Source organism: Cinclus cinclus, chromosome 3 (assembly GCF_963662255.1).
Source record: "Cinclus cinclus chromosome 3, bCinCin1.1, whole genome shotgun sequence".
Taxonomy (NCBI): Eukaryota; Metazoa; Chordata; class Aves; order Passeriformes; family Cinclidae; genus Cinclus; species Cinclus cinclus.
In genome coordinates this window covers 47646272-47674162 of record NC_085048.1, presented here as the reverse complement: position 1 = coordinate 47674162, position 27891 = coordinate 47646272, and the positions used below count along the sequence as shown (strand labels likewise).

The window sequence follows — 27891 nt, the reverse complement described above, 5'->3', positions numbered from 1 at the left end:
GCTATTAAATGAATTTTGGGATACACAGCAATGACTGAAAAGTATTTCTTTCTTCTTTAAATGAGATCTGATCTTCCTTAGCATCTCCAAGCTCCTTCTCCCACATGCTATCAGGAAAAAAAAAAGGTGGTCTGTCTTGCATTCTACATTGCATAGATTTTCATTTTGGAACAAAATTAGGGAGAAATAGGACTAGAATTTATATACTTTAGATACATTTACTTCTCAGATTTTTGATTCAAAACAGTAGTTTTCTATACTAAAAAAAAAAAAAAAGGAAGGAAGGAAAGGAAGAAGAAGAACTAAGGATGTACTGAACGTGCTGTCTGAAAGCCAAACAGCTTTTAGGTGGAAACACCCCCAAATTTCAAAAGCGAATGCATCGGTTCCTGTGGTTAATTTATCTCAGGCTATTTAAATTATATATTGTAAACTTGCAGAATTTTGAATGTCAATGGCACGAAGATAATAGTCATTCCAGTCATTAGTATTAGTCATTAGTACTGCCTCCCAAGCCAGGTTACTCTCAATCCAAAGAAAAACCTTACCCTGGATTTTAGCAGAACTGGACAAAGAGTACATTGGTAGCCACCAAAATAATGAACTCACTTTCAAGATCAATGAGTCCTCAGACTCTCAGATTTCATTAAAAATGAGATATTATTTACTATTAGCTAACACAAACACATTGCCAAAGATGCTATATGTAACATTAAGAGAAACTAAGCACCATATTACCAAAGAATATTTAAACTTTTATATCTAATAAATGAATGCATGCTGAAATGAGTGTTTTAAATATTCATACAATTGAGAGATGGCATTTAGGAAGGGGATAAAATGTTAGTGTATTTAACAATACCACTTATAATTAACAATACAGATTTATTGTCAATATTACCTTAAAACTGTTCCATCTTCTGCAAGTTTCAGGAAGTTTCCTTCTTCAATGTCAAACACCAAGCCTTTGCAACTAAGAATAAATTAATTTTGAGGAAGAAACAAAAAAATAATGCTTTCAGAGGACTGTCTTCTTATCTATCAGTGATATGCAGTTACAAAAACTACGGTGCTTCTGTAGCTATGATGCTACAGAAAACCAAAAAAGTCACAGCTCTTCAGATGCTTCCATGTCTGAACAACGCTCTCTATAAGAAAGTGAATATTATTACAATGGGGACTGGATTTTTCTTACATAGCAAAATCCTACTAAATAAACTCAGTTCCATGTCCAGTAAATCTAGAAACTGTTACATAGATTGGTTGGAGGTTTAAGGTTCAACCATATAAAACTAAGAAATGTGAGATTTAAGTCACTTCTATTAAAGAAATTTTTTTGGTGGCAACTCGTCTAGCTATTACTTGACTGATTACACCAGTTATTACAGAAAAGAGTGGCAGAACATCACTCTAAATTAGACAACTCAACAAGCTAAGAACACATGAAGCAGAAGCCTTGCCTTGCTAGCCAGCACTAACAAGGGGAAAACTTGACAGCGTTGGAGACACTTGGCAAGAGTTTCTAATTCTCCCTAATAAATCTTTATCTTTCAGATAATTGAATCTACATTTGCTGAGGTTCTTTGAAAAATTAATTCAGAGTTTAGTGGTTAGAATACAAATGAATAAACGAGACAGGAAGCAATGACACCTTCATCCTCTATGAGATACACAAAGGAAATAATATATGCCATGAAGGTAGCAAGCAGATGACAACCTTTCATGAATGATTCCTGGGCAAGAAGCACTTGTTAGCAGCACTGTGGACTTTCAGGTCCATGGTAAGGAACCTCCTGCTTCAATAAGAGACCAAACACTATATATCTAGAACTGAACAAAGGATTTCTTGCATCACAGGCCTCAAATTATGATAAATAGATACACTGCTTGTCTCACGGAAATTGAAATCAATCTCACTGGAAATTGTCCAGTCATATATTGAATTGTAAAAACCATTACACGAGAATGCATCTATTATTTAAAAAAAAAATAAATCATGTGTTCCTCCTAAAAATATCTAATGATCACCTGGCCTTCAAGTCCCCATCCCCATGGCCCAGATAATAACCTTATAAAGTTAAAAGATCAAGATTCAAGTTCAGGTTCCTGCTCAGAGACCACTGAGGTCAGAGCAGAAACTTGGGTTTGCATCCTTTTGGGTTTGTGTCTTTTGCATCACAGCATTTGCCTGATTTTCCACTCAAATGCTACCTCTGGCATGTCCCCTTTCCACGGTTTCTCAGAAGGCTCTTGGGATTAATCTGCCTTACACAAACAAACAAAAAAATCTGCTGAAATAAAAATCTGACGGTTACTGTTGAACAGAATGTAGAAGACAAAGACAATACATAAAATAAGTGAGACTTATTCTCACGTATTTTAAGTGAGAATGAGACTAAAAGGCTTGTGTCCAGACAGCTAGAAGCACAGACAAAGCAAGCTTGGATGCTCAGTTCTCTCTTTGAAATGCCATGTTAGAAACATGTCATGACAAATACTTCTTAGAACAACTATTTAAAACTGCAATTTGGATTTATCCATTGGGCTTGACAATTGTAACACCAATTGATTAATAAATGAAGCTGTTTTCTGAGCTTTGTAAAAGTTACAGCATAAAGGAACAACATTATTTTCATTATACTCACCAGAAGTCTAAGCTGTCTGGAGCTAGAGTCAGCAAGTCTTCGTCATATCCCTTCTCTGTTACCAGATACTGGGCAAAACTATCATATATTAGCTACAAATGAAAAAAATACATGCATTCATTATATCAAGCTAGGTCAAAATCACTGCTTCCTTGAAAAGTGGCAAGATGCTAGTGCCTCCTAAGCAAAATCAAACTATGTAGCTAGGGGCCCTGTCCCACTGCCCCCACTGGGAAATAGTGCCTGAAGTTATTTCTGTCATGGCTGGAAAGCACACAAAAGTTCTGGTGCAATGTGCCCACCATAACCCAGATTACAACATTCTACTTTACAGTCCCTGTGCTTCAAGACTCTTGGGAAATCAAGATGGTAAGTACTTCAAGACTAGTCACTATTTCCCCTCTCTCCAGTCCTTTATGCTTTTTTTTTTTTTAATTTTAAAGTCATGGTTACTGAAAACCAACAAGCAGCTTCCAAAACAATAAACATTTATCCTTAGGGGCATATTAATAGTATTTGCATGATTTATTTTGAAGAAAATGGGCAACTACTGAATAAATGGTTATTATTTCTAATTCAAATGGCCTAGCATGACACTCAGCAATTTATTAACGCATTGAGCTGGTAAAGTTTTACAAGAAGCTCTATGGAGATGCTGCCATGTCCTTAAAGACCATCCAAAAATAGCAATTGCTCCCTTTTTCTTGTGGTTCTTTCATTAAAACTGTTCCCTGGCCTTTTTTCTTTAATTACAACACATGCTCTTGGGATTAGTATGAATAACAGCTGAAAAAGACAAATATGAAAGCCAATGCTGAAATAGCAAAACTAACTACATCTTCAGCTGGGCCTGTCAATCTTTTAAAGTGTTTCTTATTTCCAAGAGAAAATGAGGCATGCAATGGGGACATGTCAGTTGGCCTCTGCCTTCTGTGAGAAGATGAAGAGTGCACCAAGTTTAGTAAAAGTTTTTGGGATTTTTTCTCCATTTTGTTCATTAGTTGGTTAGCATTTTTAAGAAACCCTTATAGCTATCAACTGTCTAATGTTTGCCTTCAGCAGAGAGAATTTATATCAGCAAGAACATGCTTGTGTATGGTGAGAATATGGAAGGTAAGCCTAGTGTCACACAGTTTCCACCGAGAAATTTAAGAGCTCATACATTTTATTGTTACTGTGGAATCCTCTTTTGCAAGCAAGATGCCTCTCCACTGAAGTTCACACATAGTTAAGGGAAGCAATGCACTTTTTCAGCACAGGATGTACTACCTATTAATAAATGGGGCACCTCATGAACATTTGTTTCTATACCAAATTCTGAAATTATCTTGTAATTAGCGTGGGAGTCCTGCGCAGTGCAAAATGTACTGTAAGTGAATGGAGGCAAAGAAAGAGGGAGAGTGAGACACCATGAGCATCCGTGACACAGGACAGCTCCAGAACAGAGTCCTGACATCAACAGAGAAGGACGAGTAATGTAAGATGACCAGGGAGTTTAAAAACGAAAGTGACAAGGGCGGGAAGGCACAGCACAGGGCTAAATCAAAGGTCCCTCCACACTCGGCGTTTTATTATAAGCACCGGAAAGTTCGCAAAGGTCTCCTGTCCAAAGTGCTGCGGGCTCACTCTGCAGCATCTCTGATTTAGCGGGCGGGCTCTACCTTTACCTCAGCGCCGTAGGCTACGGCCAGGAAAGAAGAACCATTTTCAAGGAAGGAGACATGGCTGTCCCCTCCGCGCGGGCAGAGAGGCCTGCAGAGGAAGCGCCCGGCGAGAGATGCACTTGCGTTTCTCTCATCTTCCGTGGATGTCGGAGACAGCCGGCCCCGGGCTCGCTGCCCCCGCCGCAGGGGTGCCGGGCCCTTTGCCTTTGGCGGGGCTTGCGGCGGGAGCGCAGCGGAGCGGGGCCCCTCCCGCGGCTCCCCTCGGCCGCGCCGCGCCGCCCGCACTCACCCGTGCGCTCTGCGGGAGGTGGTACCGGCAGAGCGTGTGGTCCAGGTCGAAGCCCACCACGTCGCACTCAGCCAGGGAAAAGTGCTGCTGCTGCATCGCCGAGCCGCCGCCGCCGCACGCGGGCGGAGGAGGAGGAGGAGAAAGAGGCGGGAGGAGGAAGGAGCGCGGGCGGCGCTTCCTGCGGAGCCGCGCCTGGCAGAGCGGAGCGGGGCCCGCGGGACTCCCCCGGCCCGCCCCGGCGGGACCGCCCTCACCTGCGGCACAGCCCCGCGGCGAGCCCGGGGATGAGGGGCGGGCAGGGCAGGGATGGGATGGGATGGGATGGGACGGGATGGGATGCTATGCTGATGGCCGGAGGCGCGTCAAAGCGCTCGATTTCGAAAAACACGCTTCCCGCCGCGGCTTTGTGTGCTTGGGAGCAGGCGTGGGAACGGAGGGGCTCCCGCTCGTCTGGGGGGTGTTTGCTGGGAGAGCCTGGGAAGCAGGCGGGGAACAGGAGTCAGCCTTGGCTAGTGACAGGACAGCCGGTGCAAGGGCCCTACCGGGGACAAGTAACATATGCAAGTAGAAAAACACTACTGACTGTTTGGTTATGCACACTGAACACGTTTGCGATGACACCAAGCTGTGTGGTGCAGTCGACTCGCTGGAGGGGGGAGATGCCATCCAGAAGGACCTCGGCAGGCTTGAGAGGCGGCACTGTGCAAACCTCGTGAAATTCAGCAAGGCCAAGAACCAGGTCCTGCACCTGAGTCAGGGCAATCCCAAGCACAATCCGCAGGCTGGGCGGAGAATGGACAGAGAGCAGCCCTAAGGAGAAGGACCTGGGGAGTATTGGTGGAGGGGAAAGTCAACATGACCCGGCAGTGTTCACTTCCAGCCCAGAAAGGCAATTGTGTCCCGGGATGTATCAAAAGAAATGTGGGCAGCAGGGCAAGGGAGGGGATTTTGCCCATCTAGTCTGTTCCTGTTATGCCCAGCTCTGGGGTCCCCAACATAAGAAAGAGGTGCAGCTGCTGGAGCAAATCCTGAGGGTCAAGATAATGAGAGGGCTGGAGCACCTCTCTTACAAAGACAGGCTGAGAGAGCTGGGGTTGTTCAGTCTGGAGAAGAGGAGGCTTCAGAGAGACCTTCCAATACCTAAAGGAACTTAGAGGAAAGCTGGAGAGGGATTTTCTACAAAGACAAGTAGTAATAAGACAAGGGCTTTAAACTGAGGGTAGGTTTGGATTAGATATAAGGAAGAAATTCTTTCCTATGAGGGTGGTGATGCGCTGGAACAGGTTGCCCAAAGTAGTTGTGGATATCCCGTCCCACAAATAGTTGAAGGTTAGGTTGGATGGGCCCCCAAGCAGCATGGTCTCATGGAAGGTGTCCCTGTTCATGGCAGGAGGGTTGGAACCAGATGATCTCCAAGGTCACTTCCAAGGCAAACCATTTTATGTTTCTGTGAATCAAAGTCCCTGCAGTGTATACTGTATACAGTAAACCACACCGTGGAAAAATGAAAATTCCATAGGCAATTCCATTGCTATCTTTTAATTTATTGACAGTTTTGGAAAGAAAAAAAAATAAAAAGAATACTATTAAGAACAGTACAGTCTGTGTCCAGAGCACATAAACAAATGAGGTTTTGATAGCTATCTGCTGAATAAATAATGCTGTGGTGCAATTAGAAAGAAAGTGCTGTCTGAAAGAAAGTGCTGTATTTGGAGAAAAGCAAACAGATGAGTTGCATTGACATAGTCTTGTTCTCAGTGGTTGAACTTGAATATAGCTAAGGACTCAGGATGCTAAAACTTGGCCTGACAACCTTGTTTAAAGGACCTCTTTATTCTTCAGTTTTTTTCTCTCAGTAGACCAATGACACCATCCAACTTTGTTTTGACTCACAAAACATAAAAAAATCTAGTTTTCAATATATTGTAAATAAATACATTTATTTTTAAATTCTTGTATGGCTATAAACAGTATATTATAAAATATATTTGAATTGAGAGCAATTGTTAAAAAACATTTAATACAAGTCATGTTTTCCAGTGTTCCCTAGCTGTTCACAGCTGTAGGTGCTGTGCTTTTTAGGTAGATAAGTTGGATTTCATAACCATAACAGTGTGCAGCAGAAATTTTGATTATATTAAATTATGATTTCAATTTTGAAGGACGACTGAATGATACTTCAGTATTAAAAAAAAAAAAGCTTTTGAAAATACATTCAAGTAGTAAATAGATACAATTTCCCATGTACTTATATATTAAGGTTCAGTTTGCTATGTTCAGGTAGACACAGATGAGAGAAATTTAATAGCACCTCACGTATGTTCAAAAATTCCACAAAGAAGTTCAGTATCAGTTTAGGAAATGAACTAGACAGGAAAATGTATAGCAACTAGGAATAAAATTCAAAAATGCTTGTAGTAGGACAGGATGAGCATTTAAGGTGTCAGAGCAAGATAGAAGTGGATTACATCATTTTACCAAAGCTCAGCAGCTTCTTTGAAAGGTTCTCAGAATCTCCCACAGATATTAATATACTTTCTAGTGCTGCTGTGTATGTATATATAGACATACCATATATTATATACTCACACATATGTTTTATATGTATACACACCATAAATTATGTATAAATGATACATGCATGTGTTTTAGACATATGTTTAAGAAATACATATAAATACATAGAAATTAATGTGTGAAACTTGAGCATACAAAGAAAAGGTACATCCAGAACCTCAGGGATAATAGCTATCCAGATGGGGCAGCAGCCTGGGAACTCAGAGCACAAGACAATTTACCTTCCTAAAGCTGCTCACTTCAGAAAACACAGAACAAATTCCTGTCCCACTGAAGCTGATGGCCACAATTTTGATTGACATCAGAAGGTGCAAAAGGTCACCCACAGTGTTTCATGTTGTTCTCATATAAAGTTTGTCTGCCTTGCAGATTATATCAGTACAGCTCTCTTATTCCAGTAACTATTTTTTTTCCCTGGAAAGGATTCAAACAACTTCTAAAATAGTGTATAGTTTATGGCATTTAAAAGGTATAATTTTTCTCGCTGTGCCATAAAGCATTTTATACAAAATACTCACTGACAAAGCAATGCACTGAAGTATTGAAACATCTGAATAGATATTGAAAATTATGTATTCATTGATAGAATCATAGGATGATTTGGGTTAAAAGATCATCTAGTTCAACCCTCTGGTCACCGTATTCACTTTCAAGTAAATGTAATCTTGAACATCCAGATTTTGCGAATGCTGCACCATTATACTGATAGCAATGACAAGCTATGATAGAATTTACAATACAAAAGTACTAATCATACTTATCTCAAACCACTTTGTGTAGGGAACAATATTCACCCATGCAGGGATTCAAAAAGTTAAATTTCAGATACGTGGAGCTGAAGATTAAATCAGAAGTTTGACAACAAGAAATAGAGAAAATACTGATGAAGAGAATTGGTTTTCAGTTTTAGGGAAAGAGAAGATAAATGAGAGAATTACACTTCATATTCAGTATTCACAGCACTAGCCTGGTATAGGAAAGTCGTGGCAGTCTACTTTCAGCACATATACACCACATTTTATTTCTTTTTCTTTTGTCTTAAAAGGGTTTTGTGTCTCAGTTTCTTCCTTTCAGATGAATTATTCAAATATGCTGACATTCCATTTTAGGCCTTTCTCAGAAAGAAGCTGCCTTTAATGAGAATCCTCTGCAAAAACTGAAGTACCTTAATGTGTTAACAGCACCCTTTCAGCTCTGTCCTTCAGGATTGATGGCACCATGAGACTCAGAGATGTCCACATAACTGAAGTTGAACTGTTGGGCTATCAGGTCCTAACTGAATTTATTTTAGGTTTCCTCATGGTTAATCTATGCTTCATAATAAATTATTTTGTAAATACATGGTAAATGGCTAATTGGGAAAAATCACAAATCCTGCCTAGTAGGGGAAATTTCTAACTGATCACTCTGTAGGAGATAAAATTGCCTGTAGTGTGGCACACCTGAAGAGCAGCCTCCCTCAAGCTGGGGCTGCAGGGCTGCCTGGAGGAGCATTCCCTCAACCCCTGGTACACAGATACCCAAGGAGCCAGCAGGAGAGGGCAGTGGCTTCTGCACACCCTCATCACCCCAGTGTTTAGCAACCTGCAGGAAACAGATGAAGTGGGAGATTTGATTCATCAAAGCCTTTTAGAAATATGGAAAAGGAGCATTTTGGTTTCCATCGTGCTTCATCGTGCCTGCTTTCCACACACAACAGGCTGCTAGCACCAGGCAGCTTTAGAGCACAAGCGCACACTGACATGCCCTGGAGAGCAAAAGGCACAGAACTGAGAGTACATAAAGGCATGAGAACCGTGTCAAAATCCGAGCTGTCACACAAAAGTCGCAGGCCTCTGAGCGAGCAAGGCAAGTAGTGCAGCTCCTCTCTTTCTTTGTCCTTCAGGGGGCAGCAGTACAATACATTGGAGCATCCCTCCGAGTTAGCTGAGAACCATCTGCACCTTCGTCTGTTTCACTTTCCTTAAACTTCGTGTGTATCGTCCTGTGTACCTTGACTTTGTCCCACTTACGCAGTTGTAGCCATTTGTCTATTTTGGCTAGGGTTATAAGACTTCTTAGTTTTAAAAAGAGGTAGGGGCCCTCATATTTTTACAGAAGAGTATGCAGTGGTGGTATGTGAAAGCAAAAATTTGAACAAGTATGGATCATTTTCAATTTAGACAAGGAACACCTTACACAGAAGTAAGGTCAGAACATTCCAGATTTTTCCGTGTTTTTAAAAACAAATGAAAATATATTTGGAGTAACATTAGTCATACCAAAAAGTGCTGGGTTTTGGGGTTTTTAAAATATATTTTGTTTTAGCACACTGCGAAGAGGTGAGTCTCAGGTTTGCACTTGATTTGTCTTTTAACCCATGAAGTTGTTTAGTGCACAGGTATAAGAACACTCACAGCTCAGCCCCACCCTGAAGTGCCACCCTATGATGCTTCAGTGGGATTCTCTGTGCATTTAAACAGGATTGTCGGATTTGGTTCCTTGATTTTAAGTTTAGGACACTCAGAAGGAAACATTTGTTTAGGAATCATAACAGCAATAAGCTCAGGATATACCGAAGTAGGACTATGACTTCTTACAGAGTGATACTCTGGGAGACATAGGTCTATCAACACTAATTTATTTTAAGGATAACCTTTGTCTCCGCAAGACAGTGAAATCTGTCAAGAATGTATTTTCTTTGCAAAACTAGCACTTACTATTTCTTTAGTAGACTTTTAAAAGTTGAACAAAATACTATATCATCTTCAAGGCATCCCTTTGTGGCATACAGGATGCCTTGTTGCTAGGTAGAGAAGCTTGGTGAATATACTTAAGTATTGATCAGGATTTAAGATTCGATTAAATTCCAGTGATTTCAGAAGTTTGACTGTTTATTGGGATGTTTAGGAACCTTTTTATATGTTACAAAATATGGACACATCGACTTTCTAGTGGAATTACACACGTAAAATTTATATTGTCCTGCTGGGATTGGAACATCTGATTACACCTGGCACCTCAGTACTATATTCCCTACATTCTATCTCACTAGCATAGAAATGAAAATCAGGATGCTAAAGAGACAAGACTCTCAAAACTAAACCAAGTAGTTCATCAAAAGGTTAAACAGAGAGTAATCCACTAGGTGCTCAGAGTGTCTCAAAAGCCTTCTTACTGTCCTTATCATCTCTCTCGGATCTTGTAATCTACCTCAGGCTGTTCCCACACAAAATGAAAGAAGGAAATGAAAATCAATTTTTTTTTGTCAGAATGATTAATAAACAAGACTGATTGCTGGACCCTTAGTGAGTATATATTATAAAACTCTGCATAGTGGTTTAAAGGTACTTTGAAATATTTTTCTTTTTGATCTGGATGATTGTCACATTTAGTCAAAAGAAATTGCACTAGAAATACAGACTTTTGGGGAAGCTATGCTTCCAAAGACACCTTTTTGTATTTAATACTGAGAGAAGAGTCCAGTTTCTATGATCTATGAGAATCTGCCTTATTTTTCCTATCTTTGGTGCTTTTTTCTTGTTCTTTTGAGCCTACTGTTATTTTATGTTTACAACGTGAAGCATAAAATCCAGAGGACTACTCAGTTTTCAATCCCCATTTCCCATTCATTTGTGGTGTGTTCATGGGCAGATAATATAAATTGCTTGTGGCTTCAATTTCTTCATGAGTAAACCAGGAATATGTCTAATTCAGAGAATCTGAAGATTTCTGAGTTGTCCAAGTAGGTTACAGGCTTGCATTTCAAGCCTGACATTTGCTGGCTATTGCATAAAAAAAAATCTAATGTATTCCAATACACAGTCTGCACAAAAGAACAGAGCTATCGAACAGCCAGTGGGAAATGCCACAACTATAACACTGCAGACTTGAAGATAACAGCACTAGGAAAAACCTAACAACACCCATCTTCTGCCCTGGGGTACGATCAATCTGACTACAAATATCCTTAAAAGTCAATTGTCTACTTCTTTAAAAGTACCCCTTTGAAAGAGCCACTGAGGCAATTTCTTCCAGCGTTTAATAGTCTTTATATGCAGTACACAGACTTTTCTCTATCCCTTCATTTCAAAACAAAGTCTCCAGGGCTCTAATGCATCTTTTTTCCTTTTGTTGTGCCCTATTCCTAGCAGATGTGAGAACCACATCATTATGCACCAGACTTTCATCTATTTGAAGGCTGCTACCATGTTTTCCCACAGACTCCTTTTGTTTAATTGAGTTCCTTCCTTAAAGGCTGGTGGGTTTTAAGCCTGCTTATCTTTGATTCTCAATCTGGATGATATTCATTCATCACTCCATTATCAAATTGATAATTATCAAATTTTCTGGAATACAGCATCAAACATTGGGCATGTTGCTCTAGTTTTGGTCTTACTTTGACAGAGTACAGAAAAATTTAACTCACTGCAATGTAACACAGAAATCTGTGCTTTCAAACTAACATACAAGTTACTTAATTACAATCCTTACCATGCTAGAATTTTCAAGATCAAATTTTATCCTATTGCTATGATGAGTAGGGAGATCCATTTTTTCCCTTCTCTAACTATAAACCCTCTTTCTTAAGGAGCATTTGATCTTATATTCAATACACATTTTCTTCTGTATGTGTTCATTGCTGATTATAATGAGAGTGATATTTCTTGGGGCTGCAATAACAAAAGGCTAATATTAATGTTTATAAATCTAAAATATAAGAGCTTATTTTCAATATAAGTTGCATTTGATATTTACTGTTCTGCTTCTGCCTCTAGAGGGTGTCTAGTAGTGGTCTGATGGAAGGATAAAAAAAAAGTATGCTGCATTTTGATAAGAAGGAGTGATGTAGAGGAATGTACACTAAGCATCAAGAAGAGTCCATCATGCTGATATAATTATTTAAGTATCTGTACTCTGTTTCTATGTGTGTGAAGCTGGTCAGAGCAATCTCTTCTGTTTTTAGGAAAACCGCATATCTGCATTTAGGTACCTTCATGTTGTTGACAGGGAGAGAGGCAATTCTGATAAGGTTTAAAGGTGTGGAAGCAAAGACAAAGACAAATATGAATTTGGGAAAAAATTTCCAGAGAAAGAAGGTGAATTATTTAGTCTACAACAGAATTCTTTATCAGAAGTCCTTACTGAAAGTGAGTATTTCTTTTACTGAGAGGCTGTTCAAACACTGGAATGGTCTTCCTAGAGAGGTGGTTGGCACCCCAAGCCTGTCAGTGTTTAAGCAGTGTTTGGGCAATGTCTTTTAAAACATGCTTTATCTTTTGGGCAGTCCTGATGTGGTCTGGCAGATGATCATTATGGGTCACCTCCAGCTGAACTGTTCTGCTCTGCTGTGTTCTATTCTATTCTGAAATTAACAGTTAGTTTTTCTACTGGTTTTGCATGTCATAGTTCCGTAATCTAAAGTAACTAATAAGACACATTCTTTTATGTGGAATACCAATATATTCTATAGTAAATTTCAGCTCTCTGTGAGATGCTGCCTTTTTGAGGTACAGTGAAAGTCAGGTGAGAGTGCTAGTTTTATTTCTGGAAAAAACCCCAAGCACTTTCATTTGCAGGTGAAGCAATGAGTACAGTCCTTTGATACACTGTTCCTTTACATCCAACTCTCTTTAGACTTCTCTGCTTCTTTTGATGCAATTGCAACATAAGATAAAAATGTTAAATCATGTTCACAAGTCATCTATGTCCTAGCATGCAGACTTTGATAGAGTAATGTCAGAAATAATCTTGACCCATCATCAAATCTTCATAAATATATACACATTCTAAATTTAAAAACTGTTCATAAGAGGGTCAGGTTTGGAATTCATTTTCTTAAAAGAATGGCAAAGTCATGTTTGCTGATAATTCTTTGTTATCCACTTGCCATATTTTTTCCCGCACAGAGATAAATTTGATTAGAAGTATTTTTCATGCCTTAGAGAGCTACAGCTCTTTGGTTTTATTCAGAGAGGCTGCTTCATAGAAGGGAAATTAAGTTACAATTTTTAACACTGTGGGCTGTATATAATTTAGAATAATGTACAGTGAAATGAAAAATAATGGTTGAGGTCTGGTCCCATTGCAGATAATGGCAAAGCTCACATTAAATCTGAGCATAGTGGATCTGTTTGTTTGAACAAATAGAGGAAGTTTCTATTATGTCAATCCTTGACAGAACCTTATTCCTCTCTGTTAATTTGCTGTCAGATGTAGCGTGTTTCAGGCTCAAATTCAGCTAATAAATAAGCATCCCTCATCACCAAAGCACTTGAAAGTTTACTTTTAATGTTTTCTAGGGTTGAGATGGATTACTGGATCAGCCTTACAGAAATAAATAGCCAGAGTTTTCTTACTGCAAATGCAAAAAGATTTCAAGTACGAAAACGCAGAATCAAATACAACTCTATAATAATCTTCGTGGATTTATGGTTTAAGATAATAGACAAAACCAGGAGAGTGATTAAATGTTAAGAGTAAACAATTTCGTCACGGGCAAAATGACGCATGTAATTTATTTTCATGGAAAAAAATGGCAGTTTGCAAATTAGCGAAACAAAATGGAAGTGCTGATTAAAAGGAATATAAAAAAGCTACAAAGTTGTAGTAATGTGTTCCATTTTAATGTGCAAATGGAAAGAAATATAGCTGAAAAGACAGCTGTAGTAAAAAAAAAAAACCACTGCACTTTATTTCAGTTTGTTACCTTTTAAAAAATACACAACTTTAAAATGGTTAGTCATTTTAATTATTCCCCAAGAACAGATTCAAAGCAATATGCTTTTGGATTTCTGCTAACTTCTTTAAAGATCACATTATTTGAATATTTTACTTTGCTGAAAGGTTTGACTTGCTTTATCATAATGCATTATGAAGCTTTTTAAAGCAAGGTAATAATGTCAAATATTCAAACTACCATACATTAAATGCAGCATTATAACTTCTGGTTTGGAAAAGATTATACAGTATGGAAAGTGATGCTACAGGCATTGTAGATTGTTTAATTACAATTCTTAATTTCTCATTTCCTTACATGGAGTTTTTTTCCTTTTACAGAATTCAACACAATTATGAACGGAAATGTTTGTTTCTGTTGCGATCTCATTAAGAAAAACCACTCTCTTTTTCAATTTCCAATTTCAACTGACTCATATTCCATAACAAAACTGTTGGTGTATATAGCCTTGGAATATTCTTCTCCCCTCAGCAGAGCACTGTTCAGACTGCAGTTCTTCTCTGCATGACCTAGGGGAATGGTTTCAAACTGCATGTATCTTCAGTACTGAAGACTGAGTCTCAGTGATGTTCATTCCTTGTCTCTGAAATAAGTACCAGCATATTTATGTGTTGAAGGAGGTTTCATTCTTTATGAAACTGCCAAGTTTTTATGTATTTATGCCAATAGTTCCATACAGAGCACATACAAAGCAATAATTGTAGGAAATATCTGTAATGCAAACTCAATAATTTGTGAAGGCATGGAACACAAATAGAACTTATATCAAAGCACGGCTTTTTAAATATTGTGGATTCGAATCTTATCTGTACTTATTTTATACAACTTAGTCTGATGCCTTAATTCATGCAGGCAGGACCTGATTCTAAGATCACTACAATTAATGTCAGTGTTGCAGATTAGTTTTTTACTAAGTTTACTGAAGGATGTAATGTTAGCACATTATTCTTCTGTCCATTCAGTCAGCTAAGAGAAATGTGTTTACCACCATGTTTAAACATGATTGTTTGTAGAATAATGTCTAAGGGATATTGACTCCAAGTTAATTAGAATTTGATTTAATGGATTTAGAGGACTTCAAATTAATCCTTTATGCAGGTCTAAGTCTCCTTGCAAGAGTCTTACTTCTACTGGACTTTATAGGCATTATATAGAATATAGAAAAGAACTTCAGATATCTGTCATCCTCAAACCTATAGCATCAGTGTACAGTCTTTTCTGTATGGAACAAGGAAATAACAAGGAAATATATGTTAAAAGCAATGGGAGATTACCTAGTTTGAAGGAGGAATGTACTGCTTGATTGAATAGATTTGCTCTCTTTTCTAAAGTCTGAGTTTGTATAGTCCTGTCAGACACAGCTTTTACATGATCAATCTTTGTTTCGAGGTGTTACATATTTTAAGAAATTGCTTGCAATATTAGTGTATGGTGTTTTTTATTATAATATAGGACCAGAATACTAAATCTCAGTATTCATACTGTAAATGTGCCATTCTGGTTATAATAAATTCATCTTTCTGCTAGCTAGTGCTGGCTGCAAGAATGAGGTGAGACCCTTTTATCCTTCCTAAAGCACTTTTGCCAATAAAATTAATCAATATCTCTGTTTAAGTCTTTTACAGTCTCTTTACCTCCAGTAGCTTCTTTTTTGAACAATTTCTGTTCTGATATTCAGACTACAAAACAAATTAAATAAAGATACAAAAGGCCAAAGAGCAATGCAGAACTCTTTGGCCTCCCTTGGCAGAAAAAAGGGAAATGTAGTGGGATTCAAGACAAAAGAAATAAATTAAGCCAAGGAATAGGTAATGCAAAGATTATTCTATTAAATTATATGTAATATGAATGCGGAGGACTTGGACAAGAGTTAATATTGAAAAGCCCCTGAATATACAGGATTATCCTCATTTGTTCCAAACTGTGAATATGAAAATGAGGATTATGGGATTTATCAGATTTTATTTTTTTCTGTAAAACCAGCAAGAACATATTTATTACATGCTAATTTTCTTTTCTTGCCTGTGATAAAATTATATAGTCTCTAAACCATTAAGAGTACTTCTTTATTTTCAGGAATGAAGTGAATTCTCAATAAAGTCACCAGGATGCGAACAAAGACCCTTGCAGAACCTGCTGCAGTGTGGCCACCACATCTCACTTTCTGTCCTGTCCCACCTGGGATAGGAAATCTGATGGTTCTTAGCAACTCAAACCTTCTTTCTTTTTAAGAAGTCTTTTAAATCTGATTAATTAATTTGGCTATTTGTTAAAGTCTACTTGGTTAATACACAGAAATGGTCCTGAAGATCAGGATGAAAAAAATCTGATTTATAGTTATTGATCACTTCCAGAAAAAGTCTTTCTGTTCTAAAGCCAAGCAGGGGCACGAATTGAGGCAGAAGATGAATTTAATGCCTGGAGCTCTTTGAGATAAGGTAGTCATATAAACAACTATTTGTAGGCTAAAGCCCTGTTGTAGCTACAGTTATAAGTACTTATCTGAGTGGTCTCAGTGAATGCAGTGTGTTTTCTAATGTGTTTGTACTTTGGTTCCTGAGTGTAAAGGTGGGACTGAAAACAGTTGTGCATTGTACAGCTTGATTCTGGATGATGCAAATAGCTTTGTTGTCATGATGAAACTGTTCTGGGCAATAAATGAGTTTGCAAAACTTTTCCAAATTAGTGCTCAAGTTGCCAGAACCAAAAAATATTACAGGAAAAGTCAATAAAATATACAAACTGAAAATTGACAGATTATTTAGTAGTAGTTTCTAATATTCTCTACTTTCAGTAAATGTAGACAATTCTTTAAACAAGAGTAATGAAGGTAGTTTCTTTATCAATACAGGCTTTTCTTTCCTTTGTATAGTGTTATTCACACCAAGGAAAAGTAAATATCTCTTGGATATCTGAATTCTTACTATTATGTTGTTAATAATTGCTGTCAAAAATTATTTCCAGTGGTGCTTCAGAAACTAAATTAGATTATCTGCAAAATCAGCATACCTTTTTTATTTTTTTTTTAATCAGACCATAAAGATGACAAGGTTTAGTGATAGCTTGATGTGTATGGTACTTCCTCCTTTATTTAATTTCTTCTGCAGCACTGCAGAAGTGTTTGTAAGCAGTTCCCCATTCCTCTTCAGTGGAGATGCACTTGGTATTAACATTATCATTTTCAATGGAGGTAACTTTTAATCATCCCACAGTCCCTAATTCATCAGTAGCCTTCTGCCTCTGCCACTGGTCTCATTCAAATGAATGAGAGAGATGATGAAAGCAAATGGCTTTGGTTTCTGCAATTTAGTTGTTTTATTTCTAGTAAAGTAAAAACACAGAAGTCAACAACTCCAAATGGAACTGAGAGATGTGTAACTGGTTTGGGAAAACAACACCAAATTCCTGAGGAAAAGAAAAAAAAATGAAAAGAAAAATATGGGACTCAGGTTTTTTTAATCACCAGGAAGTAATAGGTCCGTGTGTGAGTTTTGATTAATCTCAATAAATAGACTTTGATCTGTAAAAGTTTGTCTCTTACTGAAATACCACCACTGTGTGTGGACAGCTGACACTGTTATCTTCTATGCTTCCTGCTCCTGCTCCAACCATTCAGTGTCCCCCAGGCTGTGGTCATTTCTGGGAGTTACAAAGCTTTAGTTGCACCGCTGTGATATGGCAGCCAACCCTTTAGCCTGCTTTGCCAAAGCAGTATCCAGACACCCATGCTTGTTCTGTATGCTAGGTTAGACATGCTTTAGAAATGGTCAGTGCGGTGTCATTGCTTACATGCTGACTGGAAAACAGCCATTATTGTTATATAGGGTTGATTTAATTAGCCAGCCACCCAGAGAAATGCTTTTTGGCTGGTGCCTTGGTTTCCTTAAAATGCAGAATAAGGAATGCCTTAAAACGTAATACTTTATTACTGTAATAGACATTTGGTTTTCCTTGTAAAAAGTGCCCATCCCAGCTGAATAAAAAAAAAAATAATGAAAAAGAAAAAGCCAGAGGGTTGGTTTGAGGGGCAGGTACTTGGCAGGGAATGTGCCTGGGTGTGAGTGAGGGCAGGAGCCACAAGAGCACTCCTGGTGAGGGTGTCTGCCAGTCTCAGGTGAGCAATAGTTTCCCACTGTGAACCGAAACCAGCAGAAACCAGGAAACAAAAATAAATACTCATTCAAGCTGTCCACGTCAGACTGCTGAGGAAGCAGGCAGGTCAGTTTGGTTAATCATTGCCAAGACAGACATTCACTGATCCTATGACCAGACCACATCTGAGATAAGAAAACACCCATCCCGAGCAGAAGGAATTGAAAAGCCTCCCTTATTTACATGTTCTGGCTTTATTGTTTTGCTGTAACAGAAGAAGTTCCACACTTTGCTGTTGTTCTCAGAGCTCAGCCCAGCACAGTCATTGTGTTGCTTTCCTGTTCTGAAGAGGAAGTGAAAAATTCCCTCCATACGTGTGCTGGCCCTCGGATGCTTAGGTTTCACTCCCTAATTGGGAGCCGTCTGTAATGAGCTCTCCGTGGAACCCAGAGAGGAGCTTCCAGCTGTGTCAAGAGTTGTTTCATTTTGTGCCAAAGGAGAAGAAGAAATCCACAAAAAGCTAAGATGTGGATGGTGCAAAAATTCATCTAAGGATCTTTCAACCAGGGAAAAGCAAAATAAAAGCAGGAGCAGAGGAAGCAACAAAGAACCAGGATGGGAAACTTCTGCCGGAAGTACTGTCCCTGTTTGGAGCGTTACCTTCCCTGCTTATTCTGTGGGAGAAATGGTGAGCAGGAAGATAAAGGAGGCCAGGTCTTCGCCAACCTTGCTGTGGTAAAACCTGACCTCCAAGCAGGACAGGAGGACTTAGAGGATAAGATAAAACAGCAACCTTTACCTCCTCTGCCTGGCCAGGATCTAGTAAACATTTGCAACTTTGTGGCACTGTTTGACTATGATGCTCGCACTGAGGACGACTTGAGTTTACGAGCTGGGGATAAGCTGGAAGTGCTGAGTGCATCCCATGAGGGGTGGTGGTACGCCAAGCTCCTCCTGCCCGAGGGGTCAGTCTGTCCTGGCCGCAAGCTCGCGGGCTACATCCCTGCCAACTACATAGCTGCTGACCAGAGCATCGAAGCTGAGCCGTGAGTAACCCACGTCATGTGAAATTGGACTCTTTTCTGTTATGTCAGATGGTTTGGGACAGGACCTTTTCTCTATTAATGGCCTTTTCCCTTGCTGGGTAGTACCCTGCCACACTCAGCCTCTGGCTGGTCCTAGAGGTGGTAGCACTAGCTGGCATGTGCAAGGAAAAGACAATGTGGTCACAGGAAAGTAAATTACCAAAGGCAGAGTGTGGAAGGGTTTATTTTGTTTTAAATAATTTCCTTTAATCAGTTAATAATCAGTTGGTTTAAAAATCATCTGGGAAGAGCAAGTTGGTTACTGCTGTGATGCTTCATTATTTTTGTTTGTATAAGAGTGTGTATCAGATGATACCCAGAGAGTAGAAATATATGACCGCTGCCCTGAGTAGTGTTCAGCCTAATCATCTGCAAAGTTACTGGTTAATCAGTTAAAGCAAGCTACCTTTTCACCTTTTCATCTTCTTCCAAATGATGGGTGAGTCCCTGACAGATAAGTTTCTAATGGTTTCTTCTGGACTATGTGCATCTTCTCTGGAGGCAAATCTCTGCTCTCAGGACAAAATTAACTGCAGCAAGTACAGCAAAGGGCAAAAGTGGGTATAACAACAGAGTACAGATGAAGTTGTTAAACTTTCACAGAGTTTAATTATCCATCCCATCTTCTGCCCCTTCAAAGCATGCCAGATCTTATTAAATATTCTGAAATACATCAGGAATCATACGGAATCAGTTTCTTGGCTCCCTATTGAAGATTAGTAAGGTCTGAATCAGCCTGGGCTGCACAGTTACTTCTGTGTGTTGAAGTCAGAGGCAATGTTTGCTGAAATAGGTCTGACTGCAGTTCCAGAGGTATGTTTTGGCAAAGATTATCACTGTGTGAAGAAATGCCATAAGCGACATTCATTATTAGTCTCAGAATGAATGTTGACTTTAGAGGGATGGTGATGCAGCCTTTCAGTTAAATCTCATTTGGACCTGAAACATCATCTTCGACCTCATCTGCCCACTGTACTGCCACAGGCTAAGAAAAATGGCTCAGGTATGATTATGCCAGTCTTTCATCAGCTGTAGGATTTTTCCTACAGGCATTTTAGGGCAACTCTAAGATTAATCTCTAACCTGAAGACCTTAATTTCCAGAGTGTGCCCAGCTGTTTCTATTTCTGTATTCAGGCAGACAACATTTTCGATGGTCATGTTCAAAAAAATTCTTTCAACTGGAGAAATTAATCTGCAGAGAAAGCATTTTCTCAATCACTAGATTAATGGTGGTAGGCTCTAATTTAGCTCAGCTTGGCCTTTGCTCTCTTTCAAGAGCTAGTTTTCTTAGAAGTCATCAGATTTCTTCATGCTGTTAATACTTTGAAAGTAATTTTTCCCAGTTATACAACATCTCAGCTTCTAATGTCCTTATCTTCCTATATCTTAATGTCCTTATCTTCCTATATCTAGAGTTTCAAATACAAAGTTTGCCAAAGAGTATTGTTGTGTAACCTTTGTTTTTTTACTTGTTACTGAATCAATTTTATTGTTTTTTACTTTTTTAATATACCTTTCTTCCTTTATAGTAAAGATTAAGTTACAAGAAAACATTTTTCTCTATAGATTGTTAGAGCGCTGGAGAAGAAAAAATGGAGAGTTTTTCCAGTTCTCAGATGAAGTAATTTCTCCAAAATGAGCTTTTTATTTCTCAGCAAGATCAATGTGGCTTAAACATGTTACCTTTCTGAGATTTCTTTCTAAGTTACTTGGCTTTTGTGATCTTCATATGTATACAATCCTGTCTGCTGTCAGCCCACATGAGTATAATAGACTGAGGTTAGAAAGGGCCTCTGCAGGTCATTTGAAGAGTCATCCCAACTCAAACATGGCCTAAGTAAAGATAGACCTCTTTGCTTTGTTGAGCATTTCCAGTTGACCTGTTCATCCTCATGGTGAGGATTTTTATTGCCTTGTATCAGATTGGAAGATCCCTCGCTGCAATTTCCTCCAAGAATTCCCTTTCACCCACCCTGTATAGTTTATACCTCTGTTATCTTAGTGAAACAGTAAGAACAAGAGTAATGATGGTTTAAAGAACTACCCTTTGTTTCCCCTAAAGATTGCAATTAAAAAAAAAGTTGTTCTAGTGTCTCTTTAATTAAAATTCAAAGATTAAAGAATTCACTCTACCCCAACCTAAATTTATCTTCTCTCATCTCTCTATTTTAGTTTTAATTCCCCTTGGTGTTGGGCAATTTTTCATGTCCATTATATAGACATTTCTGGAAATATTCAATGTTTTTAATGCATCCTTGCATCCAGTACAGCAGTCCTTTATGGTCCCAGCATAGAACTGACAAAAAATGGAAGACTCACAATCTCGTGTTCACCTGGCAAAATGCACATTTACCATATATTTGCAGTGTACTTTTATGCTTGCAGTATTTTCCAGGTACAGCTGACCAACAGTCTTTGACTTAATTGAATGCACATTTTGTCACACCAGCCAGCTTCTGTACATCTGCAGAAACAACAGGAATTTTATTTCTGGATTGCAGCTCATCTTATAAGTGAAGAAACACCAGCTATTATGTTCTGAGAAACAGATTTAATTCATGGTGTGACTCTTAGGAAGCTTGGGTAGAAAACCAGACTGATCACATTCTTTAGCAGCTGATTTCAGCATGTTTGTGTAGAAACTATTTTAAAAATTACATTCATGTGCATGCATGGCTACTCCATAAAGTCACTGAAATAAAGGAATAGAGGGGCATGAAAGGTTCTACAGTGAGATGACAGGGCCACTCCGTAAGTTTAGCCAATACATGCTTAAAAGCTGCTAGTAGAGTAGTAAAATTTCTTTTGCTTATCATTTCAGTGTTCCCTGTGACCTTCAAGAGTATTAATGAGCAAATATATCTTGTCCTCTTTTATCAACATCTTGACATGGTCTTTATTATAGAGACAGTTAGGGATCAGACAGTTCATCTAGATCTGTGTTGTCAGTTCTGGCAGAGAATAATGCTGGGTCACTGCTTGTTCTCAGCAAGTGCTGCAGCAGACCAGTTTGTCTCCTTGCTGAAGTGTCTGTGAAATTTTATCAAGGAGAAAAGCATCCTTTTTTTTTCCCTTTTCCTTGGTAAGAAAGAGAATGAAATAAAGCAAGGAAAGTGAGAAACTTCTTTAGATAACAATTTTTCTTCCTGGATGTCTCTGACTGCGTGATATGACTGAGGAAGAGCTGATAAGGTAGATCAATATCTGGGGAAAAGGGCAGAAAGGACTTGCAATGTCTCATCTGGGGAAAACAAACAAAAAAACCACTATTCATAACAAAGGCAATTTTCATATATCCTTGGCTATCATAACTGAGACAGAATGAGATTTCTTTGTTGTGTTGCTCTCCTCAGACCAAAGGTTATTGGTAGAAGTTGTATGTTACAATTTAAGGGGGCATTTCTATATTACATTTTGCTAGTATATTTATATTATATAATGAAATCAAATTATATCAAATTATACTAAATTATATCAAAAGTCAAACATTTCTTATTTGTGTGTGATTTAAGAAAACATTTCTTCCTTTGGCTTGAGTGATCTCTTAGTAGGTAGATGACTTGGATGAAATTAGTAACAGTATGTGTGAAAAGGGAAAAAAAGGTAAATCCATGGCTTGAGTTCTGTCAGCTGCAACATTTCAGTCCAAACATGTGCTGCAGAAGATGATATGCATCCAAGAAGTGCACACCTGCTACAATGAAGTCTGTTTTGGACAGACTGAGGAAACAAGGCCCTTCATGTTTATATTTAACAGTAAAGCATCTCATTGCTATGCTCTTCTAGCACCTGCAGTACTTCTTACACCAAAAACAACCTGTCAGGTGGAGAGATTGTGAAGGAATTGTGTTTAGTATCTCTGGACACAGGTGTGTTCTCCTAGCCCCATCTGGGATACGTGGGACAAGGCAGCTGGGGAGTGGAAGCATTAATCTTGCAAACCATAGTCACATGGTGAACTTTCTCTTCATGAGGAAACAAATCTGATACCATGAAAACATTATTTTAAATAATATCCAACCAAAGGCAGACACAAACTATGCAAATGATAAATTAGCAACTGTAAGAGCACTTGGTGCTTTTCTTCTCTCTGCATCACAGGTAGCAGTCAAAACCACAAGCCAGACAGATTTTTCATTTCCAATTTGAATTAATTTCTAGTTTGAGTGAGGTTGTATCTGCTGCATCCCATGAATTTGGAATGCTCTTCTTTTGGTGTTTAGATATAATAACACTTAGAAAAAGGATAACAAAAAACATTATTTGAGATAGAATCACATAATTTAATTTGCATATCCAACAAAGGATGATCAGAAAGAACAACAACAAGACAAATACCAAAATCTGAATTAAAAGATAGATCTTCTTGGCAAAAAGTGTGACCTTCCTGTCTCTGTGCTCTTCTTCTGTGTCTGTTATTCTGCACTACAAACAGGAACCATAGCAACATATTCACCTGCTCTTGTTTTATTACTGCCAGTTGTTTAAACTAAACAAGAAAATGACATAGTGCAAATTGTTTTGGATGAAAAATACAGCTCAGCTCTACAGTTAATTTTAATGAAGCAAAAATAGAAGAAAACACTTCACTGCTGGAGTGATGTGAATTCTGGTTTTGATAGAGGAAACATAGATTGTACTTAGAGGGGGCTCTTGCCTGCCATTCTGATGGACTTGTTGGGTATTTATTGAAAGACAACTTATGGTCACAAAATCATAGAATCACTGATGTTGAAAAAGACCTCTAAGATAATCAAGTCCAACCATTAAACCAGCACCCACTGTGTTTGCCACTGGCCCCAAGAGCCACGTCCACATGCCTTTTGAACACTTCAGGCCCGGTGATTCCACCAGTTCCCCAGGAAGCTTATTGCAGTTCTTGACAATCCTTTTCATGAAGAAATTTTTTAAAATAACTAATCCCCTTCCTTGGCACAGCTTTTCCTCTCTTCCTGTCACTTATTACCTGGAAGAGACTGACCCCCACCTCAGAACAGCCTCCTTCCAGGTAGTTACAGAGAGCAATGAGATCAACCCTGAGCCCTTTTATCTCTAGAATAAGCAACCTCAGCTCCTTCAGCTGCTCCTCCTTTTTGTGCTCCCGACCCTTCCCCAGCTCCATTGCCCTTCTCTGGACATGCTCTGTACCTCAGTGTCCTTCCTGTGATGAGAGTCCAAAAGTGAACACAGGCCTCACCAGAGCTGAGCATAGGACAATCACTGCCCTGGTCCTGCTGGCCGCACTGCTGCTGATACAGGCCAGTGCCATTGGCCATCATTTATTCCATATGTTCTGCCGGCATTACTGACACAAGACTGCTGAGCTGAGGGAAGCTAATCTGTACAAATTCCTAGTAGATTAGGCCAAAGAAGATCATAGCAATTACTTTTAACTTTTGTTAGTTTTGAAAATATTTCTTATCTCTTGTCTTATGTAAGTATTTCCCAGCTGGTGGAAACTGAGCCCCAGACCCAATCAATGAAACCGCACCAGTCAATTCCATAGTGAGCTTTTTAAATAACCTTCTGAAAACAGAAGTGTCTTGTAGGTTATTTTTGTCAATCTCCATAATGCCTTCACCTTCTGTTACCTGACTCAGCTTTAACTGTTTCATACATTGACTGAATCTCAGTTACTATATGTGAACAATGACGCTTTCACTGGGCTGACTTGTTTTAGACTTCCTGCAAAATGAGGCTTTTGGGGTTTCATTGGTTCATGTGGGTCATTTATCAAAGTGGTATTTACAGTCAAAATGTCTACTGGCTTTTTTGAAAACGAAACCTTAGATTATACTGAATACCTCAGAAAACTGAATGTAATCCACTGTGGTTTCTGTGTTCTCCCTCTCTCTTGCTTTTATAGCTCCTTATTCTGTCACAGTACAAACTCCTGAGGACACACCAGAATCACCACTAACCCTTGTACTGAAATGAACTTGTAAAAATTTTTCATTGCTAGCATGACTACACAAAGTCATGTAGTCACTAGTACACAAAGTACTAGTAGGTTTTTTATGCATTCTTGGAATCTGCTAAGTACAAAAGTTTTTTTTTTTTTTTTGTAGAAAAGGTCTCTATCACCAAAGTCTGTATTTAGTATAAAACATTGAAAAGACTATATAAGAGATTCCATCTTTTGTTTCAATTGATATACTTTATCTAGGCTTTTTTTTTTGTGTGTGTGTGTGTGTACATGTTTACATACACACAACATAGGGAAAGTTTATAAGACTGGTATTTTTAAGAGCATGCAATACAGCCGTGTGAGATGAGGTAAGGTGTGTATTGCAAAGCTAAATCACATTTTTGTTGCTTTTTGACTTGGGAGTGCCTGTCTAAATTTTAAACAATGGAATACTGCAAAAAGACCATTAAATTAATAATTTAACTTCTTTAATGATGGTTAAGAATTCCAGTGTTTTCTTCAAGCACATATCAAACTTTGACTTAATTTCTACTTATTTCTTAAATATTCAAAGACTATACTGAACACAAAAGGAAATTATTTACCAAACTGTAAAATGGTAATTTTTTTCAAGTGCCAGTAATATTTACACATCCATATGCATATCCATGTCCAGAAAATGAGTCTCTGCTCAAAAAAGTGGAAGGAATTATGGCATTGTAGATAAGCAGTTCATGAAAAGTTGTCTTATTAAGGTCACCTATTTTCTGGCAAGGTGGTTTTCTAAATATGTATGACTTTGTCTATTCAAATTCTGAGAAATTAGGGAATTTTATCCTACCTTGTCATTATTCAAAATTAGTGTATTATATATTATAGTAATTAGCTACTAGTTTTCATTACCCTATTATGAAGAATATGGCAATGAACACAAAAAAAAAGTCCTTAAAACACATCCTGCAAACACAGCCTTTCCCTAAGGCTTGGTGGCCTTTACAGTGCCTTTTAGAGAAAAAAAAAAAAAGAAAAAAAAAAGGCCACATACTGGTCCTAACAGCTCAATAGTCCTGTTTCGTGGGTTTTCCCCAGCTCTGTAGGAATAAGCACTGTGCGTGCTTGCATAGATTAGTTGTGTTTGAGTAATGTTGTTGGCAAAAACATTCTCCAGGTATTGTAATATGTTTCCTCAATAGCTCTCTTTGATATCGCCCTGTCCAGGACAATACAGAGCTGTGCAGAGCTGAGTGATCTCTGAGCAGGTTTAGAACTGAGAAATAGTAACCAAGAGTTCAGCTGGCCTAAGAAGTCCTAAAGCTGGAGTGATTTTAAACAAACTAGGTCAGGTAACTCTGTGAAGAATTATTTTGTCACATGTGAAAAGAACTGTTGGTTATAGAAGACTTTCTTTGTGTAAGATTTTATCTGTACTGAAGAGATCGAGACATAAAAACATAAGAAATACCCTATAAGGTCAAACCAACGGCTCCCTCTCTAGCCCCATTGCTTTCAGAAAGGATTTTGTGAAAAGTGCACAAGCCCATCTACTTTCTTTGGTCTCTTACCTTTGTACTTCACCACAAGCTGGAACTGTTGTATAAGCAAAGTCAGGGGTACATCACTGCCACGTCTAATTATGGACCCATTGTCAAGTCTGCTTAGCAAAACCATAGGTGTTGACACTGCACAATTCTTTATTTCTGTCGGTGGGCAAAGACCAAGTTATTAGGACAAAAAAACAACCCCACAAAATGCCCTCTCATCTCTGCAGAAACTTTTATATTTCTAAAGAAGTGTTTGGCTTTTTCTTTCCTAGATTGTTGATTGCTTAGTCATGAGTGATATTAAAGAAAAAGTCATGGCGAAAATAAATAGGCACAAAAGGAAAGGGTAGCATTGCACAGGTCCCTGTGACATTCAGGGACTGGTCCTTCACAGATCTCACCTATCTGCCCCATCTACACTAATGCCTCTAAGTCAACCCAGGCTGCAAGCATCAATGACTTTACCCTCACAGACTTATCCATCAAATACTTTTGCTCCCTACCAAAGGTGTGGTGCTAAACCCAGGCTATGTCGTATTATTAGCCTAAAGACATTATGTTCCAACATGAGGCTATAGCAGACATAGCAAAAATTTTGATACTGAGCAGCCTTCCTGCAGCGTAGTTTAGATGACACAAAATTTACCTGGACTTGAATTTTAAAAGAGTAGAGAAAATGTGATTCAGATGCATTTCTGTAGTAAAATAGTTTGTTATTTTTCAAGCCAGGTATGCATAGCAGAGAAAGAATATATTTTACTGGATGATATTTAAGAAAAAGGACAAAATATTATTACATATTTACTACCCTATGTAAGAGGAAAAGTCAATTTTCAGTTATTTTTGAACAATACTACAGGATTCTAGGATAGATTTGAAGGTCCTTCTTGTGTTAAAACTTTTATAGACTAAACTTTACATAAGAAGTTGGTCCTTCATCAAAATTTTCTTAAATGTTGACATTCAAGTTTTCAACTCATATCTGTATAAAGAAAACAATGAGTATTACAAGAAATTAGAATGGAAATTTTCATCTTTCCAGCTTTCAGTTCTCCAGACAGGCCTAGAAATCATCTGAAAATAGCTTTTCGGAAGATCAAACAACATATTGATCATGAAAAAATATTCCTTTTCTCTATCACTTACACCACATAGAAGTACATTTTTTTTCTTTCCCCCCCATGGTAGTACACTAATTGTAATGAATAAACGCTGAAAAAACAAAGCAGTGTTTTAAATGATAGGTGATGGCTCCATAAAGGATTGCACTAATTGACATTCCTCTACTTTGGTGCAGAGTACCCTATAATACTATAAATTTGTCTGCAGTAATGTCAGTAAGAATTTTTCCTTAGTTTTCACTCACTAAA

General features: G+C 38.3%; 2 protein-coding genes across 2 annotated transcripts in view; one reads left to right on the top strand and one right to left on the bottom strand.

The window, feature by feature from the left end:
• NT5DC1 (5'-nucleotidase domain containing 1) overlaps positions 1–4694 on the bottom strand; it is a 125916-nt gene extending 121222 nt beyond the window's left edge. Inside the window, exons 1-3 of the mRNA XM_062488971.1 lie at positions 4599–4694; positions 2646–2737; positions 902–973 (exon numbers count right to left, since the gene is read on the bottom strand). Of these exons, the coding sequence (XP_062344955.1) occupies positions 902–973; positions 2646–2737; positions 4599–4694 (260 nt within the window). The remainder of the gene's footprint in view (positions 1–901; positions 974–2645; positions 2738–4598) is intronic.
• Positions 4695–18600: 13906 nt separating this feature from the next.
• The window catches only part of FRK (fyn related Src family tyrosine kinase), a 48856-nt gene continuing 39565 nt past the window's right edge, over positions 18601–27891 (top strand). The window contains exon 1 of the mRNA XM_062488969.1: positions 18601–19031. Within this exon, the coding sequence (XP_062344953.1) occupies positions 18601–19031 (431 nt within the window). The remainder of the gene's footprint in view (positions 19032–27891) is intronic.